At 39.2% G+C, this 19,787-nt stretch overlaps 1 protein-coding gene across 1 annotated transcript in view; it reads right to left on the minus strand.

The window, feature by feature from the left end:
- The window catches only part of plxna2 (plexin A2), a 171,677-nt gene extending 152,993 nt beyond the window's left edge, over positions 1–18,684 (minus strand). Inside the window, exons 1-2 of the mRNA XM_081386404.1 lie at positions 17,391–18,684; positions 11,795–11,977 (exon numbers count right to left, since the gene is read on the minus strand). Of these exons, the coding sequence (XP_081242530.1) occupies positions 11,795–11,977; positions 17,391–18,593 (1,386 nt within the window). The 5' untranslated portion in view covers positions 18,594–18,684. The remainder of the gene's footprint in view (positions 1–11,794; positions 11,978–17,390) is intronic.
- Positions 18,685–19,787: the final 1,103 nt, after the last annotated feature.

A 19,787-nucleotide genomic window follows, 5' to 3' on the forward strand; every position in this document is an offset into this window, starting at 1 on the left:
TTGATGAAAAGGTGTCAGTTTCACTTCAGGAACTCGCAGTGGATACCTAGCCAACAAAAGCAGTTATTTTCAGTCCAATTTGCTTATATATTCACATTTATGCATTTGGCAGACATTATTGTGACTCACATTGCATTCAAGCTGTATATGTTTTACAATGCATGCATTTCCTGGGAATTGAACCCATAATCTGCTAAAACAGAGCGCATTGCTCTGTTTTAGCAGCTTTTACTTTTAACAGTCACATTTTATAGATAATTTAAGATAATTTAGGCTTAATTTAAAGGTGCATTAAGCAACTTTTCATGTTAAAAATACCCGTTTTTCTAACCCATACATGCTTAAACAATTGCCTGATGGGCTGAATGAGCCCTTCTATGATCTCTGCGATTGCCTCTATAATCCTGTACAGTAAAATAAATAAGAGGGATTCGGGACGGAATCGACTGGGCGTGACGTCATGCGCGTTCACGCTCACCTGGCTATGTCTGGCAGGTTTGTGTATTCGCCGCCATTATCCGCATCAGCGAAGACAACTCAAGAGACTTTGGCAAAAGTAGAAGATGGATTCAAAGAGACCGGCTTCTAGTTCATCCCAAACCCCAACGCAAACTCCACGTAACCGCGTGCACAACTCTGGTTGCAGTTTCGCGTGTCGCCAGAAGGGGGCATAGTTCTGCAAAAACTCAGAGACTTGCGCAATGCACCTTTAAGAGAACAGTATATGTCAGACTGGTTAGCATACATGTTCTGTCATGTTGAGTTCTGGTGCTCATGTGGGCGATGCAGGTTCGAGTCTGTTTTTTGTTATTCATAGTGATATGTGTACTTGAGTTTTGAGTGTCCATCAAAATAGCGTTTGCCACTTGAACAAGAAAAGCTAACAGAACTATTCTGTTGTGCAAGGGGTTATATAAGTATATTCGATTCCACACAAATTCTTTCAAACTGTCCTCCTCTTATAGGCGATCTCAGGAAACAGAGTTTATAAAATTTACCACATCTTGAATTTAGACAAGAGGGACGATATGACGATATGAACGATATGAAGAATATTAAATGAAGAGGCAGAAATGTAAGATATTAATAAAGTAGAAGGGTTGGAATAAACAGATGCAGTGCACATGGGATCCTGAGAGAGCGCATTAGCATCAATTACCTAATCAACTCTCCTGATCTTAACGCAATCAGTCTAGAAAATAAGACAATGGCTATGTTCAGAATAGCATACAACCTCTGTGAAAGTCAAAATACAGATTTTGCAGAATGTGCTGGTCACTCTTTCCATGCAGTTACACTGATAGTTTTCTCTTCCAGTGAGCTAAACTCAAGAATCAAATCAGTCTGATTCTTGAATAAATCATTCAAAACTGCATCAACTTATTCATTGCAAAGATTTGACTCAAAAGAATGAGTCAGTTAAAAATTGGACATTGCCACTTTAATGAATGTTCCAGTCGAGATTTTTAGTGAATAGCTCAGTTTTGGTCGGTTTCTAGCACAAAGCTTTTAAGACGACTTGGAATAGTCAGAAGAACTATTTTTTATAGCTTTATGTACTTTTCTTGGCTTGAACATCTCATTTATTGTAATTCAATGAAAAAAAAAAGCAACTAGTACAATTCATTAAAACTTCCCACTTGCACTGTACGAAAGAAAGTCATTTGGGTTTGAAACAGCATGAGGGTGAGTAAATGATGACATAATTTCATTTTTGGCAAAAATATTACTTTAATAGAGCGTCCACAGAGATTTAAAACGCCTCTACAGCACAAAGTACAAAAACATGGTTTGAAAACAAATTTAAAGCAGTGGCAAAGAGAGCGAATGGAGAAACAAAGAACAGAGAGAGCACAAAAAAAGCGATAATTCACGGAGAGAAAAAAGCAGAATCTCACGAAATAAAGCGCTAGGGAAAGAAACGAAAGATGGCTAGGAAGAAAAGGAGAGTGAAAGAAAGGAGAGAGAGTGTGTGTGTGTGTCAGTAATGAGATCACTGCAGGGTGGGCTGTCTAATATTAATGTAAAGGACTAGCTAGAAAGACAGTGTGAGAGACGCAGAAAAGAGAGAAGACGAAGGACGTGCTTACAGAGGCACAAAAAGCGAAAGGAAGACAGCTGGCCGGTACTCAGCTCTCACACACATAAGGCTCGGACACACGACTGTACGCGGACAGAAGGCCGACTGAAGACCGTGCCAAGAAGATAAGTGGAAGAGGTCTGGGGGCAGGAGTGTGTGTGTGTGTCTTTGTGTGGAAGTGTGTTTGATGAGTGAAAGAAACAGCAGGGTCCCTCTATCACTCAGCCTTTGGCTCTTTAGCTGCGCTTCAGTCCTGAGCCAGCCCAGGAAAGCTTGAGATTCCTCCTAAAGAACTGTGAGGCTTGCTCTGAATAGCAGAATGAAGTCACTTGCTCTCTTTTTGTCTCTGCTGCTTCAATTGGAGAGGTCAACCAGGGGTCATGGCACCAAAAATGTCAAACTGAATCTAAAAATGGTCAAAGAGCACAGCTAACCAAAACACAGCGTTATAAAGTTTAGTAGCACAGACATCAAGTATCACTATTATTAAGATCTGAGACTATAAATTACAGGATTCTTAACATTCAAATACAAGAATAATATTAAAAGGTTATTCTACCATTGCGATATTTGAAATCACCAACCTTGTTGGTCTATAAAGGGATTGCATCAGCTCGAAGAACTGGGTTCTTCCTTGTCTAATCAAAGAACAGGCTCTTTGGAAAATCAGGGCAAGCCGATCTTCAATATGTGCTCTCGCAGCTCCTAATTTCAACAGCCAATCAGAGTCTCCCACTATTGGCAGGAGGCAAATTGAAGTTGAATTGCCCAGTGTACAGTAACATGATTAGGAAGATTGCTCTCAATCTCGCTGAGAGTTAGCAAGGTGGCACTGAGGGTGCAACACCATCTGCAATCACAGCAGACAATAATGATTACTGTAATCTATCAAGAAGCATCTGCTGATAAAACTGCTTTCACGACTACAAAATGTCTGAAAATAGTGGTTTAAAATGTGATATTGCTGTTACTTTTCGCAAACAGGCTACAAAAGAGGGTCTAAAAGTCTTTAAAAAAACACACACACGTAAAAATTATATATATATATATATATATATATAAAAAAAAAAATATATATATATATATATATATATATATATATATATATATAATTTGTTTAATTTTTTTCCAAGACTTTATATATAAATGAACATTTAATTACTAATTATTGAAAATATTTTGTAATATATGGGAATAATAGTCATTGTATGTCACACTGTATCATATTTGTCTAAAGTCACAACAGTGATATGAGACAGATGGAAATAGACAAAGCATTCAATTTACAGGCAGATTGATGCTAATTCAACATGACATTGAAGGAGGAGTGAGAAATTGTTATGATGATTGAAACGCATGTTCTATTGTCTTGCTCATTTGTGTTCAATGTAATTGAAGCTTCCTTACAACACTGAAACCAAGAGGAACATTTAAACAAATGCATCTCGTAACTGTTTGTATCTGGCAGCAGATACTGTATTGTCCTCAATGGCTGAATTTTTTTTTCTTTCTTTTTTTTTTCAACTAAAATACTCTGGAGCCAGAAAATCAAGGATAACAACAGACCACACTAAATATGAAATTAAAAGAAGAAAAGCTTGGCTTTTATAAAAAGCGTCCAATTCAAGTAATTATGAAACAGCAGGAGAAAAGTATAACCTCAGCCTACGACATTGCAGATACACCAATTTGTGTTGCCGCACAACAGCAGAATTTGTTGTAGTGTTGCAGTATGTCGAGAAATGCCACCAGTATGAAAACCAATGTGCCGGATGACCCCTTGACCTTGAAAAAACAAATTAACACATAACTGCTGGGCAAGTTTTGCTTAGCGGAGCAAACTCTAGTGAGGGTTTTTGCCGCTGACAGGCTGTTTCTAAATGACTCATTAAGTTTCTGCTAAAGTAAAAATGATCTCTACCTATCTCTCTAAGGAGAGTGTGGTATAGACATCTGGAGAGAGGAAAGACTCTAAAAACGATTATGTAAATATATGAAATCAACATCAGAGTTATGTGCATGGTTTTAAGCCAATTTGTGTTAAGATGTGGTCAGATTAACGAAATATCAATGAAATTTCATGGGCAAAAAAGGTCTTTTGTCAAATGTTAGTAGTGTAGAGTATGAAGCACAGCTCACACAGAAGTCACCTTCAAACCAAGCAGCTTTCTTTAGGTTTACGTGACAAATCTGTGTGACCGACTGCAAAAATCTGCGTTGGGAAATCTTTTGCTCTAAGGTGAAATTCCCGATCGTCACGAGTGTGACGTTATCGAAAGATTTTTAGCTTTGAAAAAGTGTAACATGTCAACATGGCAAAGAAAACTGTGTCAAGCCATTTCATGGGATCTTTAAAAATGCATACCGCTACAGTACATTTCAGTGAGCATATGCTAGTTTTGTGTGTATTCTCATGAGACGGACATGGTTTTATTCTGAAGTAGCTACAGAAGTGCTGGAAAGCATGTTACATGTTAAAGCTTTTCTTCTCCCCTTCCCCATTTCCATCTCTCTTTCCTGCTGTGTTCCCCAGACAATAATGCACGTCTTCAGCCATGGCTCATTACGGACCAAATCAAAAGGACGACACGGTAGAATCAGGAAGCTACAGGCTGGGACAGATAAACACGTTAAAGGGATAGTTCACCCAAAAATGAAAATTCAAACCCTAACCAAACAGTTGTGAGGAACCACTGACTTCCATATAGAAAAAAATACACACAACTGTTTGGTTACAAACATTCTTCAAAATCTCTTCAAGAAATTCATACAGGTTTGGAACATGATGACCATTTTCATTTTTGAGTGAACTATCCCTTTAAAGCCACCAAACCAGATGTTCCCCAGCGCATCAAAGATTTTAGCAACTAGCACATCAGACAGCACCTTAGACCACTACGGATGCGAAGAACAAAATAAAGGTGTTTCTGGGATAGAACCAATCGAGGTTAAGCTAACTAGCAGACACAGCTGCATGCCTAGTCCACTAAACTGCAGTTTCTTTCATGTGCCGCAGTCAGCTGCAGATCACGGCTGCGTCCCTGCTCCAGTCCCGAACACATCCACCATGTCAGCGATGATGTCAATGTCGAGGAGATTGGGATGGGTGCCCAGAAACTCACTTAACCAGTTCAATGAGACATTTGTCCAATTAGGGTCTCAATTGGCTGCCAGAAGGAAGACACCTGAACCGTTCTTCCAAGCCCTGTCGGAACACAGTCCAAACTAAATGCTGATTAGCTAACGAAGCAAGATGACAGGAATCGGTTTGGTCATGCGTGCCCAATGCGCTGTTTGTGGTTCAGATGTTAATGCCACCATAAACAACATATAAAAACAGTGTTGGGGAGAAGCTACCTAAAATTAGCCATGCTAATAACAACATTTATGGTTGCACTTTATTTTACAGTATATGTTATCCATAGTATTGGGTAATATAACCTAACTACATGGGTTAAGGTTAGGTTTAGGGGTAGGTTCAGGGTTAGTACCTAGTTATTACCCAGTTATTGCAATTAGTATAAGTAGTACATAGTATGTACACGGCGAACAGGACTGTAAAATAAAGTGGTACCACATTTCTCATGGAGAATGATAGTGCAGCTATTTTCAAAATGGTATAGTCAGCTAGTTTCTCCAACAACTAGCAACGTAACATGATATGACGCTACATTGCTGGTTTTTATATTGTTGATGAAGCTTTTAGTCACACAAATCATGGAAATAATCAAACGTGCTCTTCTAAATTGTCCTTGCTCACTCAATTGTAGAGTTCAGAAGTCTGATTCATGTTACTAAATCGGTGAACATGTATAATCATGTAAAATGAATCACCAATTCCCAAAGCAACAATTTCTTTTCTTTTCTTTTTTGTAGCAAAATACACTAGCATTGAAAAGAATACACTAAAAATGAATTATTACATACATTTTTAATACATATATTGGTGAGCATAAGAGACATCTTTACATGTTCAACACCTCATCTATCACTTATAAATTTTAGTGCTGTCAAATCAATTAATCACAATTAATTGCATCTAACAGAAAGTTTATTCATATGTGTGTGTGAGTACAAATTTGTATGTTAGATGTGATTAATCGCGATTAATCGATTTGACAGCACAACATTTTCCTAGTTTTCTAGTTTTAATATTTGCATTTACTGTAAATGTATTATACTTTAATGCTGCCACTCTGATTAAGATCCTTATTAATTTACAAATAAATCAAATAATCTGATATTTGGTTAAATACTTAGCTTAACTTAAATTAATTTAGCTATATTCGCTATATGTTTAAAGAGCAGCGTGACTGTTGTTTAGCTACTTTAAATTATGAGTAGCTTGTGGCTTGGAAAACTAAGTTTCAAAGTAGCTTTCCCAACACTACATACTGTAATGCAGACATAGAATCCTTTCCCTTTGGGGATTTTTGCATGAGTGGAATTACCATGTAGGTCATGCAAACTACTCATATCACAGTACTTATTATACCACCAATTAGAAAAGAAGGATGTCTAATGGGGGCGCGTATAATTAGCCCAGGTGCTCTTTTCAATTGACTTTTTTTTTAGTAAACCTGAGTCACACCGTTTCCTTCAGTCCCACAGTTCACGATGCCTGCGCTCTGATTGGATTAATGTAGTTCAGATGGTGTGACCATCTCAAATCAGCACTAATCTCCCAGTGGGATAACTTTAAAGATCTAATTTTAGCATGCGGTCTTTTCCTCTCAAACAATATCAAAGAGAAAAGCAACCCTCTGGGGCTGATCGCTCCTAACGTATTCCCCCTCCTCTCAGGAAGACCGCACTCTCCCCTGAGATTTGCACTTAAAACACAATATAAACTTTACTTCACGCCCTATAATTAATCTGACGCAATTCTGCTAACAGAGGCTGATATTTTCAATAGCAAAATATGAATATCATAAATGCTTACAAATAAGATGTATACACCTTAATAATAATTTAAATGTTAAGTAAATATTATAATTGTAGAACTGCATGTTTGAATATAAATTCACACGCTATCAGATAAAAAATTCTATAAAAAAATCAGATGCTATCATGACCTCTAATTAAAATGGCTGAATGGGACGTTGAATGCCACTGATTTTCATTCTGCTGTCCTTGCCACCCTTATCTGCCAAAATCCCGCTGAGGTGAACAGTATCCCTGCTCTGCCACCCATCAGCTCAGAGGGCACTGCCACCGGAGTAAGGTCGGGTGCCTATAACACACACAATACTGTAACATTTTCTGACAGTAAAAAGAAGAACAGCACAATATAGCAGTGACCATATGAGAAAATACTCATATGAGAAAATACTTTTTTACTAACAGAAAAGTACAATGGAAATACTATGGTACAGTGATGGCATCAGACAGTAATATCAAGTTCTGTGATACTGTATATACTTAAGTATACACTATAGGTTAAATTCATATTCATATATCATGGTACATCTAAATTTTTTTTATAAATAATAAATAAAAATAAAGGTAATAATAATCATAATTCCATGATGTCCCCAAAAATGAAAAATACTTCTGAATTTCTACTTTAAATGATAACATTTTGATGCTCAGTTTCACGTCAAGCTGTTTCACTAAAAGTTTAAAGGGTTAGTTCACCCAAAAATGAAAATTCTGTCATTAATTACTCACCCTCATGTCGTTCCAAACCCGAGAGACCTTCGTTCATCTTCGGAACACAAATTAAGATATTTTAGATGAAATCCGAGAGCTTTCTGATCCATAAACAGCAACGTCATTGCAACTTTCAAGGCCCAGAAACGTAGTAAAAACATTGTTAAAATAGTCCATGTGATGAGAACCCGGAATAGCTGTACTGTGTTTACTACGTGAATAGCGTAGGAGATCTGACACAGAAGAGATTCTCGTCGCTTCATAACATTACAATTGAACCACTGTAGTCACATGGACTATTTTAACGATGTCTTTACTATCTTTTTGGGCCTTGAAAGTTGCAATGACTTTGCTATGATGTTGCTGTCTATGGAGGGATCAGAAAGCTCTCGGATTTCATCAAAAATATCTTAAGTTGTGTTCCGAAGATGAACATCTTACGGGTTTGGACAACATGAGGGTGAGTAAATAATGACAGCATTTTCCTTTTTGGGTGAACTAACCATTTTGGGATAAATAGTTATCAGCGATTACATTTAAATAATCCCTGGTTGACCAAATCATTGACCCAAATGTATATACTGTTACATCCGTAGTACAAATTATTACAACGTTTTCCGAATCCTGCAAACTAATAATCAATCTCAAAGTCCAGAAGATGGCTGTAAATGTTGCTTACATTCAACAATATCCAATTTTTCACTACCTAAACCAGTGGGACAACATTTGAGAAAAGGATTATAAAAATGACTAATGCTAGAACTGTTTAACCTACAGTCGCTTGCTGAAATGAGGACAATATCACCGTGGGTCAGCGCAGGGTCTGCTTTCATTAATTCATTCAAAGGGCTTTTTCCTCAACTTGTGTGTCTGGCTACTAGTCCAGCTACAAGAGCCGATGCTGAAAGAGTCCCAGTATCTGCTTTACCAGGATACAGAGAGAGAGAATGATGAGAGAGAGGAAAAAGTACAGCAGGGGACTCTGTCGATTGAATGGGGAATTGGTGTATGTGTGTGAGAGTGAGAGAGAGAGCAAGAGGCAGGGAAAGAAAGAAAAAGAGAGTGGTGGGTTTGCTCTTTGGGAAAGGAGCCAATCCAATTACAGGCAGCAGTGCAAGCCCGGTTTCTTCAGCTGAGCTAAATTTCACATTTCATCAGTCTCTTCCCTTCTCTTGCTGCCACTGTGCTATGCTTTCCCCCTCTTCCTCTCATTCCCTCCCCCTCCTCTTGCAGGTGGAGGGCAGGAATAGGCAGATCATGCAACCGACTCCATTCTTCAAAGGACGAGGCACAACCACTCACCCCTGTGCGACAATATATCACCTACAGAGCATCAAAATCCTGTCAGTCTATAGGTTAACATCAACATGAGAGCAACTAGGGCCATGCCATATAGCTAAAATTGAAAATTATAGTTTGAAAATTGTAAAATGAAAAAATAGCATTATTTATAAATATATACATATTCAAATGATCATAAAAATAAAGCATAGGTGCTATTAAAACGTCTTAACACTTTCATACTGTTGAATCTGGAGACATTAGGAATCGTCATGGCCAAATAAAAAAGCTTATTCAAATAATCACATTATCCATGATGCTGCTTAATTTTAGATGACTAGCAAACTCATAGAGAATATACGGTGAATATTATTAAATAGCTGGAACACAGCCAGACAGCTTGAGTTGCACAGTGAGGCAAAGGCTCATGGAGAAAAATCTCACAAATACCAGCTTCCTGAGCTCTCTGGACTCGTTTGTGTATTCTCCAAGAGACACAGTTTTTGGGGCTGCGATAGCTCTCTAACCTCTCCAAAACACACAAGCTCTCATAAGACTGTCTCATCCTCTTCCTGCGACACTGTTACGCCCCGTGCAGATGTGACCGAATCCTCAGGGTTTGCAGAGACTATCGCAAGATACTCAGCGTTTCCATCTAGGGTAATACCTCCCTAATCCCACCATATCTGTACGGCTCATTTTCCTCTCTGGCCACTAGGGCGGCGATAATACACACCGGCTGAGATTCAACAAAGAGCTCGAGGCTAGACAAACATGCCGCGGCAGCACTTCTAAGAGCACAGCGCTGTCGGCCTAATTTGATTGTACCAACCGAGAGGAGAAAAAAAAATAACATTAATTAATAAGCCACTAAAACAAGAGGATTACAGAAAGCGAATGCCTCCGATGCCACTTCCTGATTGCGGTGCTGATTCAATTATAAATTAATTAATCAAGGCGCAAAACACAATTTGGACGTTGCTGTGCTACCGGCATGAAACAAACACTCGGTTTGACTCTTTGACATTGTCCGTTCTCCCCGGCGTCTGGGAAGGCAGCTGTTATTTGTGTGTGTTTGTAGGGGGGCAGGTGGGAATGAGGGACAAACCCAGCGTTTGTAGAGCAGGTCTCTCTCTGTCTTCATCTCTTTGGTGTCTCCTTCAGCTGCTGTGGGGTGAGGACAGGAATTGGGCATGCCTGTTCCTGCTCGTCTAACAGGGCCTAACCTGTCACTCAACATTGTCGTGTCCCAAAGGAGGTATGAGTCCCAATAGCAGCTGACAGACCCCTAGTCATCTTCATAATTGCGTATTGAAGGTAGTCTCATCTTGTTACCAACCACAGCAGTTCCATTAGCCACATGCTAACATGTCAACACTTACTAAACTGCCAGCTCAATAAAGGGCAAACATTTTGAATCACACAGATAGATCTGTAGTCAAAATGAAATCTAAATATTTCAGTGCATGTTTACTGTATATTAGTGTTGTAATTTTTGAACTAAAACCATTAAAAAATATTTTCAGTAATTCAAATAAAGATAGAATTAAAGCTAAATATTAAATGAAAATGTACAAAAAAATAGCCACCAGGGCAGGACCCAGAGAGCTAAATTTCCCCCTAGGGCCATTTTCCTGGTTGCATTCGCACCCAGAACTCTGAAGTAACTCACATGTCCTGCCACTCTGGTTTTTGTGTGGGACTTTTATTCTGATGCCACAAAGAATGCCTGAGCACACAGCGCTCCATTCTCCGTCTTCATTAGTTTACGGTTTGTTTAACAGTCCTGTCTAATACGTCATTAGATAGAACTGTTATACAAAGAAAGTTCCAGTATACGAAAAGTGTTTGCTGTGTGGCTGAAGACAGGTGTTTCCACATGCGTTTGGCCAATCAACATACACTTACGTCACTACTAGTTCTTATTGTGCTGGGTTAGACCAGACTCTGAAGTAGGAGCTAATTTAGTTCCCCCAAAAGGCATTCCTAGAACTAAAATCATTCCCAGTTCCTGCAGTGTGAACACAGCAAAAAGTGAGCACTTTATTTCAGCCAACAGTTATAGGAACTATGAAAATGATCCTCTGGTACAAAAGCCTCTTTAGAGTGGAAATAAACATATCAAAATAGATAAAGTTATTTAGTTATTGTTTTATGCTAACACCTCTGTTAAATACTCAAAGTAAGAGAATGGCGTTCATGTTGACTTTGATAGAAGTTGAGTGATGGTTTCTTGTCTATTACACTACTATTACCAACCAAAAGATAACACATTATCTTAATGCTCTTTATCTGAAAGATATTATAATTAAGCATCTGATAACCTTATACTCACAACAGCATTTGGCTCTTGTGTCTAACATCCTTTCCTTGGGTTTAGCTGAGAAGACATTCTATAAAAATTTATAGACTTGGGAGGTAGACAGGAACCCCTGAGGTCACTTTAAGTCGCCATTATGGACGAGAAAGTGAACAGAACCAGAAGAATCATACAAAAAGGTATTAAATATTTAGGCAAAAAAGTTTCTGGTTCCCTCTTTTCCATCTATACTTTTAAATGAGGCCAGTAGAGCAGTTCAAAGTGGTGCTCCTCCAGAAGACATCATTAATAACTAACGTGACACACTGTTTGCGAACAAAACCGTTTGCTTGTATCTTAGGTTACAGGTCTAGAACTTTTCCATTTAACTCAAACATTTCCAACTCCGTAAAACGTCTCAGCTTTCAGAGCCACAACATTCAGTCCACCGTTGAGTTAAAACTCCTGCACTCAAGACTCACCTTTTTCAGTCGTCCACTCTTGGTGCCAACAAAAGCCACACAGTAGCCATTATAGACGTAGGAGGTCACCGAGGTCATGCGGTCCCGGCTTTCCGTATAAAGCGTGTGTCCGGTCACCAGCTGAGAGCCGCCGAGGGGCTGGTTGATGTCCAAACCGCAGAAGGAGTCATCAATAGGGACAGGCTACAGGAGGAGAAAGGTCAACCGAGAGTCAGCAGTTTGCTTGGAATAAAAAAGTCAAGGTCGGTTTGGTTGTTTATACAGGCATCAGTAGGAGGGTGAAAAGGTTGCACTGATTTTAAATACAGAGAAGCACAAATCACATTAACCGACCCAGCGTCATCAGTTTGTTTTGTTGTCAAGTGAAGGTAAGAAATGGATCCGGCAACACTAAAGGTTGATTTTAGTACAAAAAAAATGAATCAAAAAGAATTTAAATAAAAATTACGGATCATTACAAACTGTATTACACCGAAATACTGAATGAAATATTATACTGTCATAATAGTTTTTTTTTTTTTTTTTTACTCTCCACATGCTGAAAAAATAGTAATGCAGACATTCATGATAAAGGGAAAATAATTGTGAAGATATATTTTATAAAGATTAAAAGCAATTTCTAGCAAGTACTTAAATATATATACTACCACTCAAAAGTTTTTTTTTTCAGCAAGGAACCATTAAATGAAAGTGACAACAGATTTCTACAGTAAATGCACAAAATTTTAAGCAGCACAACCATTTTTTTAAATGTTGATGAGAATTCTTGAGCACCAAATCAACATATTAGAATGATTTCTTAATGATTATGGGACAATAAAAGCCTGGAGTAATGATGCTAAAAATTCAGCTTTGCCATCACAGATTTAAAATAACCATTTTCTACTTCAATATATTTATATTCAATATAATTCAACTTAACATTTAAAAAATCTTGCTGACCCCAAACTTTTGAATGATTGTCTATTTCTGTTTCCTGGCATGGAAATTACATTTTTAGAAAACATTCCTTGTCATTTCAGGGTTTTCAGTGACTGTGGGATTCAGTGTAATCACACTATAAACTGATGATATTAACTGATTTGGGTTTGCAGTGAAGGCCAGAGAATACTGACTCTTGTTCAGTTTCTGAGGGGAGACAGTAACTGAACCATTGAGTGTGGTTTCCCAAGCCAGCCGCTTGGTTTTCTGTTCAGCTGGGCAGACATGTTCCCGCTCTGCTCTGGTGAGTCCTGCCGAGCTCCTAGACTGCCTCATTACCCTGTGCTATGAGAATAGTGTAGCTCACCCCAGCTGGGGACGAAAGCACATTCACACACACTTACACACTCCACCTGCAGAAAGCAACACCTATACAGACGAGACTGGGGCTGAAACCACAAGCACACAGTCCCTAATTCTGTTTCTATAACTTCTATAGTGCATAATAGCTCTATATATATATAGCTCTATAAATGATCCTGTTCACTGTGTGTGTGTGTGTGTGTGTGTGTGTGTGTGTGTGTGTGTGTGTGTGTGTGTGTGTGTGTGTGTGTGTGTGTGTGTGTGTGTCACTGTAAAACCCAACAAGTTAACTCAACTCAAACCGATTGAGGAAACTGATTGCGGCAAACCATTTAAGTTTAAAATAAATACATATGAGTATTGTGAACTTATATATATTGATGACTCAATATAAGTTCACAATACTCATATGTATTTATTTCCTCAATCGGTTTGAGTTGAGTTAACTTGTTGGGTTTTACAGTGTGTGTGTGTGTGTGTGTGTGTGTGTGTGTGTGTGTGTGTGTGTGTGTGTGTGTGTGTGTGTGTGTGTGTGTGTGTGTGTGTGTGTGTGTGTGTGTGTGTGTGTGTGTGTGAAATGCTAGCTATTAGTCTTAGCAAGGAAAAAACAAAAATATGCCATTCTATTCCAAAAAAAGTAAATTCCTCCAATGTCTTTTCCAATACAGAATGCTGCTTAACACAATAGCTCATTTGAAATCAAAGGTGTGTCCACAAGTCCTAAAAGGGCCAAAAGAAACACCAATATTTTTCCTTCCTTCTGTCTCTATTGCTCTCCCCTTGCACCTTCTCCTCTCTCTCAGACACACGCATACACACCAACTTAAACTAAAGAGATTGAAGCTTGTAAACATTTACAATCTAATGGGAGGGTCTATGGCCCATTTTTCATGTCACATGCAGCATGGGCCACTATCAATCCCCATTTGGGTTGGGGCGGCGAGTTACAACACTCGGCGGCGTTTCGATTCAGGTCATCGGAGTTTGTGACTGACACTGGCCTCAAAGTGCCATGTAGAGTAAGAGGGATGGATACGTGTGCTCGGTCATGATGCTGAACGCAGCACTGCTCGTCCCCAACACTCCAAAGCCCTTTAATATCAGCCTGGTCGACTACAGGCTCACGCTATAAAATCTTTACTGCCTCCCAGCCCTTCACTAGCTGGGGGACGGTAATAAAGCAGGGATGTAAATGCCTCGTACTCTGCAGATATTGTTCCAGCCCTTCTTCATCGTGTTTTCTTTTCTTTTCGAATCTAAAAATAGATGCCTAGATCTGTTCCTCAAAAAACAGTTGGCATTTGACTACATGATTTAAATTTGTATGCCAAGTCCTTATTTAAAGAAAGTCAGTCCACTCTGTGTTCATCTTGGTAATGCCCTCGGGCAGCTATGTTCTAGTCTTGCAAGTCCTATGCTAATGTACAGCAAAGGATTAATTCTACATCTTATATACTTCAAAGGGAAAAAACACATTTCCAAAACTGTTTGGCAATCGAACATTTCAATAACATCAAAATCTGGCATCGAAATGGTACCATAAATTGCTACTTTAGCTCAAATTAATGTAATTATTAAAAATGTAAAAAATGTACGTTTCTAAATTCATAAAATTTAACAATCAGTCAATATGATAATTCATTTTTATTGGATGATAAATTATATAAATCTGGAGTGGACAGTACCAGGACTAGCACTTCAAAGTCTATGAGCCCACACATATTAAATGGCACAGCAAACTCGCCACCCTTTTGATGCCACCAAACTTTTTTTACCCCCATTTCAGAAGTAGGAAAATATTTTTACAATGAAATAGTACTCCTCATACACTTTTGTTTGTTATTCAAGCTTACCTAAAAAAAATAAAAAAAAATAAAAATAAAGAATAAATAAAATGCACATAGATTTCCATGATTTCCAAGCACCTCTACTGACAGAGTGTGAGCTTTTGAACATTCAGTGTCAAGTTTTGCCTCCCTTGTGCTCTCTGATATGAAACCTATCTAAAATGCATGATATTCACACGCCAACCTTCATGCTCATCACTGGAACCCCTTTCCCATGACTACTGTTTTGGGTAGGGGGTTATTGTTCCATACACAAATCAGGACAAGGGTCGTTCCTTTGGAAGCCACCTGATCAATAGAGTGTCCTTAGATCACTGCTCAAACTGGCACAGCGATAGGCTTGATCAGGCAGCTTGATGAAACGTAACACCGGCTGAATGAGTGAATAGCATCAAAGGGCTGGATGTGAAGCAGCGAGCAGGTTGGCCAGGCAGGAAGACAGTTGCAAGCTGGGCTCTGTGATAAATCTTTCATTCGGTCTTCTTGGCTTATGACTTCTCTTCTTCCTCCTCTCACCCTCTATTTCTTGGTTTCACTTTCTCTGTGATTCAGCTGAAGAAACCAACCCGAAAGACTGCACAGAGGCCATGTTTCCAGTGATCAAAAATAGCCTGAAATAACTGAAAGGAAATTAAATAAAAACATAACAGTAGGGGAGTTCTAGCAGTATGTTTAGGTAAAATGAGCTTGGATAGCAAACGAAAAAATCTAAGGAGTATTATTTCACTGTAAAAATATTTTCATACTCCTACTGGTCTTGAAAATGGAGTAAAAAAAGCTTGGTGGCAGCAAGAGGGTGGTTAGTTTTGGCATTTGATTAGTATGGGTTCAAAGGCTTCACTATTCAAATTGTTAAAGATCAACCTGCATAATACCATAGATTTATTGAACAGTATTGAGTTTTAGAGTACATATTATCCTCATGTTTTTATATCCAAGTCCTCCTCCTCAGTCAATCCTGACACATTCCTCTAGGATCAGGAGAGAAGACGCAGGAGGTTTCTATTGCAATTTTTTAAATGAGGCCTAGAAAAACATGGAGGAGGGCAGGCTGACATCATAAGCCATTGACGGACCCCCTGGGGTCAGATGGGGGATCCTCTAGGGTCCTTAATGGGACCAGAGTGGAGTCGGGTACTATGAAGACCACCCTGCTCAGACACTCAATAATGTTTTCCTCTGAGTGACAATCACCTCTGACATCATGCTAATGGTGAATTTACTGAAGCTAATAAAGGATACCCTGGAGGAAACCACGTATCAGTGGTTTGTCATTAAGACTCTACTTAAACTTCATGCACACATATGCTAAAGAACCAGTGAGAGCAATAAAAACATACACATATTCATTTATATATTTATGCAAACATCAACGTACCACTTGTCAATGTGGTCACTTGTAAATATGCATACGCACAGAGAATTAATAGTGCTTCTGATTCAATTAGTTTACATCAGAGGTCAAACAGCAGAGACTCTAAGGACTGTGGTCTTTTGGGAGCAAGACTAGTAAAGAACAAAGAAAACCAAAGATGATTACCTTGAATAATAAAGGTGCATGCAACAATGCATTCGTTGTTAGTTCATGACACCTAACACATTAACCAATGTTAACTGATTCAATGTTATCAAAAAGTGGTACAAAAATACCAAAACTACAAAAAAATGCATTAATAAAAATATAATAATAATTATAACTAGTAGCATAACTAATCACCCTAATCACTATAGTTAACCACAGTGACCTATAAATATTTAATTTGCTTCAATTTGGAGAATATGATCACGTTAACATGACTCCTATGTGTATCAAACTTTAATGTAGCCATTTAGACTACCAACGCTAAACAATTAGACATAATTACACATGGGTGAAGAATATTTAGAAAATTTACAATTACTAAAACAGTTGAAAGGATTAGTCTAGAATTCCTTTCATGGGATTTGTTGGGGTGTACATTCACGCTCAGACCAACCCTGACCATGCCAGTCATTCAATCCTGTAGGTTGCAGGGGTCAACAGGATTGCTTGGATAGTATACTATTACACTCTTAAGAATGAAATATGGATATGTTAGAACAACAACCAGCTACGTAAACATGATGATGCAGATCCTATTCTCATTCCAAAGAAAACATAAACTTAGTAACAATTCCCCATCTGACTGTTTTGATCTACTGTGGTTTCTAGTAAGCAGAAGAAGGCATGGGAACTATCCGTATCTGAGAGGGCAAAAATGTATATTGCGCTAAGAGAACAGCATTCAAAGGCAGAGAGCTCTAAATAAAGCTCTTAAATAAACCATGCATACAAGATCAATTAAAGTAGTACAATTTGGAAGTAACTTCCATGATTAAGGTTTCAGATACTACATCTAAAGTAATAATTCATGTACAAAAGCTGGTTTAGCAAGCTAATTAGCAAGCTAGTTGCTACGGCTAGTAATACATAAAACAAATCTTACCGCTTTGGTACAAGGTACATCCTTTCCCAAAAGCCAGTTGAGCTCTAAGTTTCCCTCTCCCTGATAGCAGGATTGCATACGCTCCTTGATCCGTGCATTGATGTCCCGGATGCTGAAGACGCAGAGGGCCGAGTCATCAGGTGGATGGTGGTACTGTTTTTGACCTTTGGAAAATACAGCAAAGAGCACATCATCCTGAGCGCTAATGTTAAGGGACACTGCAAGCACTCGCCCAGGCTTGCCCAGGTAGGCCGCCTGCAGAAGACGGTACTCAACCCTGTTTCGGACACAACCGATAGGCAACGACACATAGGAGTGGAATTTGTGGTCATCTTTGCAGAGTCGGACGATTCGAGAGGTGTAAAACAGGTCGTTTGAGGGCCCGCTGGAAGACATGCTGTTCTCAGGTGTTTCTGGTTGCACAGTCAGAAAGTAGACAAAATTCCCACTGGCAAAGCCATAGATGTAATAAATGTCGAAATGAGACACCAAAGCCAGTGTGTCGGAGGGAATCTTGATGAGTGATGAAACAAAGTCAGTGTGTAGCTCGTAGTCCAGCATTGCCGAAGACTCCGGATCACGAGGAAGTTTCCGGCTGGAGATGGTCGGAAAGTAATCTTGTTTCCCATCCACAGCGGTACCAATGAAGAGGGTCCCATCCTTGCCCTGCGAAGGCACAATGACTCCATACATGGTGCCAGTCTGGTTGACACTGGAAAGGTAGTGCTCCTTTTTGTGAGAGGGCTCCACCAAGATGAAGAGGTCGTCCAACCGTAGCAGTTTGCAGACACCTTGGTAGAGGCTTCCGCAGGCAAGTAATCGATTTTGAGAGTAGTCAATGAGCAAGAGTTTGTTGATGTTGTTGGTAGAAACCAGTGGTTCATTGCAAGGCTGAACAATTAGTGGAGGGTAGCAGGCCTTGTTGTCATCTTCCGGACCAGTGTCGTGGGATACTAGGAGTGTTAAGTTGCCCGATAACTTGTAGACGCGGTTGACAGCACCAATGTAGATTGCTCCTGTCGTCTTGTGAACTGTCAGGTGGTTGAAGGCCCATTCTCGTCGCTCAGGGTGAAATGTTGTAAAGGACTGTTCACAGCACACTACAGGCAATATTAAGACTAACAACCAGCACGTAAAGGACAATGTGGAACCCTGTCTAGGGCTTTGTTTCAAAGTCCTCTGTGAATCCTGCTGTCCCTCCATGGTCCGAGGGACCCGTCAGGTTAGAAAATGAAGAGTTTAAAGAAGTATCAGAAGGCTCAACCTTCGTCCTCGTTGTCTGAAGGATAACTTTGTGGTCCGGTGCTTTACCAGGGTCTTCACATTTTTCTGAAAGAGAGAAAGCGAGAGTGATGAGGACATAAATCAGCATCAAAACATCTAGGCTCACATATAATCCAAAAGCTAACAGACAATGGAAATTGCACCCCATTAAAACGAAACAAGGCCCTCTGCCTCCATTGGAGGACTGTCTACTAACCCAAGAGGAGGGGGCAGCTTCTCTAATAGACAATGGCAGGAAAGGTTTATCTTCACATTCCAAAGGAGTTGTCAGGCAGGATTACAGAATGCAGGAAGGTGAAGCACATCGAAGCAACGGAAATTAGCATGACATGAATTGCGCTGCTTGCCATTTCTCTGAGACAGCAATTTCTAAGAATGGAACTCAGTCAAAGGTCTCTAGAGTAGTGCCTGTTTTGTCAATTACAAGACCTAACATCAAAAAAAGAAAGAATCTAAGCAAAAGCATCTCTGAATAGGTCTGACAAATGGTTTTAAAATTATCATTCTTTTAGTTTTGGAGCCATTACATTTTTTTCCGTAATATTTTTTGAGTAATGTATTTATGTCAGGAAAAGTATGCTTAAAAGCTTTCCTTTATGACAAATATTAACATTACACTCTCATTTCTTGACGCATGCTTCTTCCTTATTATCTACCCTTCCAAACTTATTTTGTCACTCTCACAGTGAGAAAAGTACATTGTGGAAAAGGCAATTTATGTAATAGCAGTTTGCAAAGACCGGTAGAGCGGCATCTCCCCCATACGATAAATCAAAAGGGGGACCCTCTTTCTTCTGAATTTATCCCAGGGAGTTAATTATCCAATCCACTGCATGAGGGAGGCCTGGATCTTATTACTACAACAAAGTGTGAACAAATTGGGTGCCGGTTCCATGCACCCTGTTTTTACTATCTGCTCTGTGAGGGGGCTGTTTAACAGGATCTGAATCCATTAATTATGCTTTCCAATTCTGTTCGTGTTTTTCTCTCTTTCCTTTTTTGTATCCCTTTGACACCATTAAGTCCTGGAGGGATTAATCATTGGCACCAGAGCAATCATCCCTAAACGAATAAGGCAGCCATTAGAGATATACAATCTACAATGTCCGAACA

Source organism: Scardinius erythrophthalmus, assembly GCF_964197995.2.
Source record: "Scardinius erythrophthalmus genome assembly, chromosome: 15".
Taxonomy (NCBI): domain Eukaryota; kingdom Metazoa; phylum Chordata; class Actinopteri; order Cypriniformes; family Leuciscidae; genus Scardinius; species Scardinius erythrophthalmus.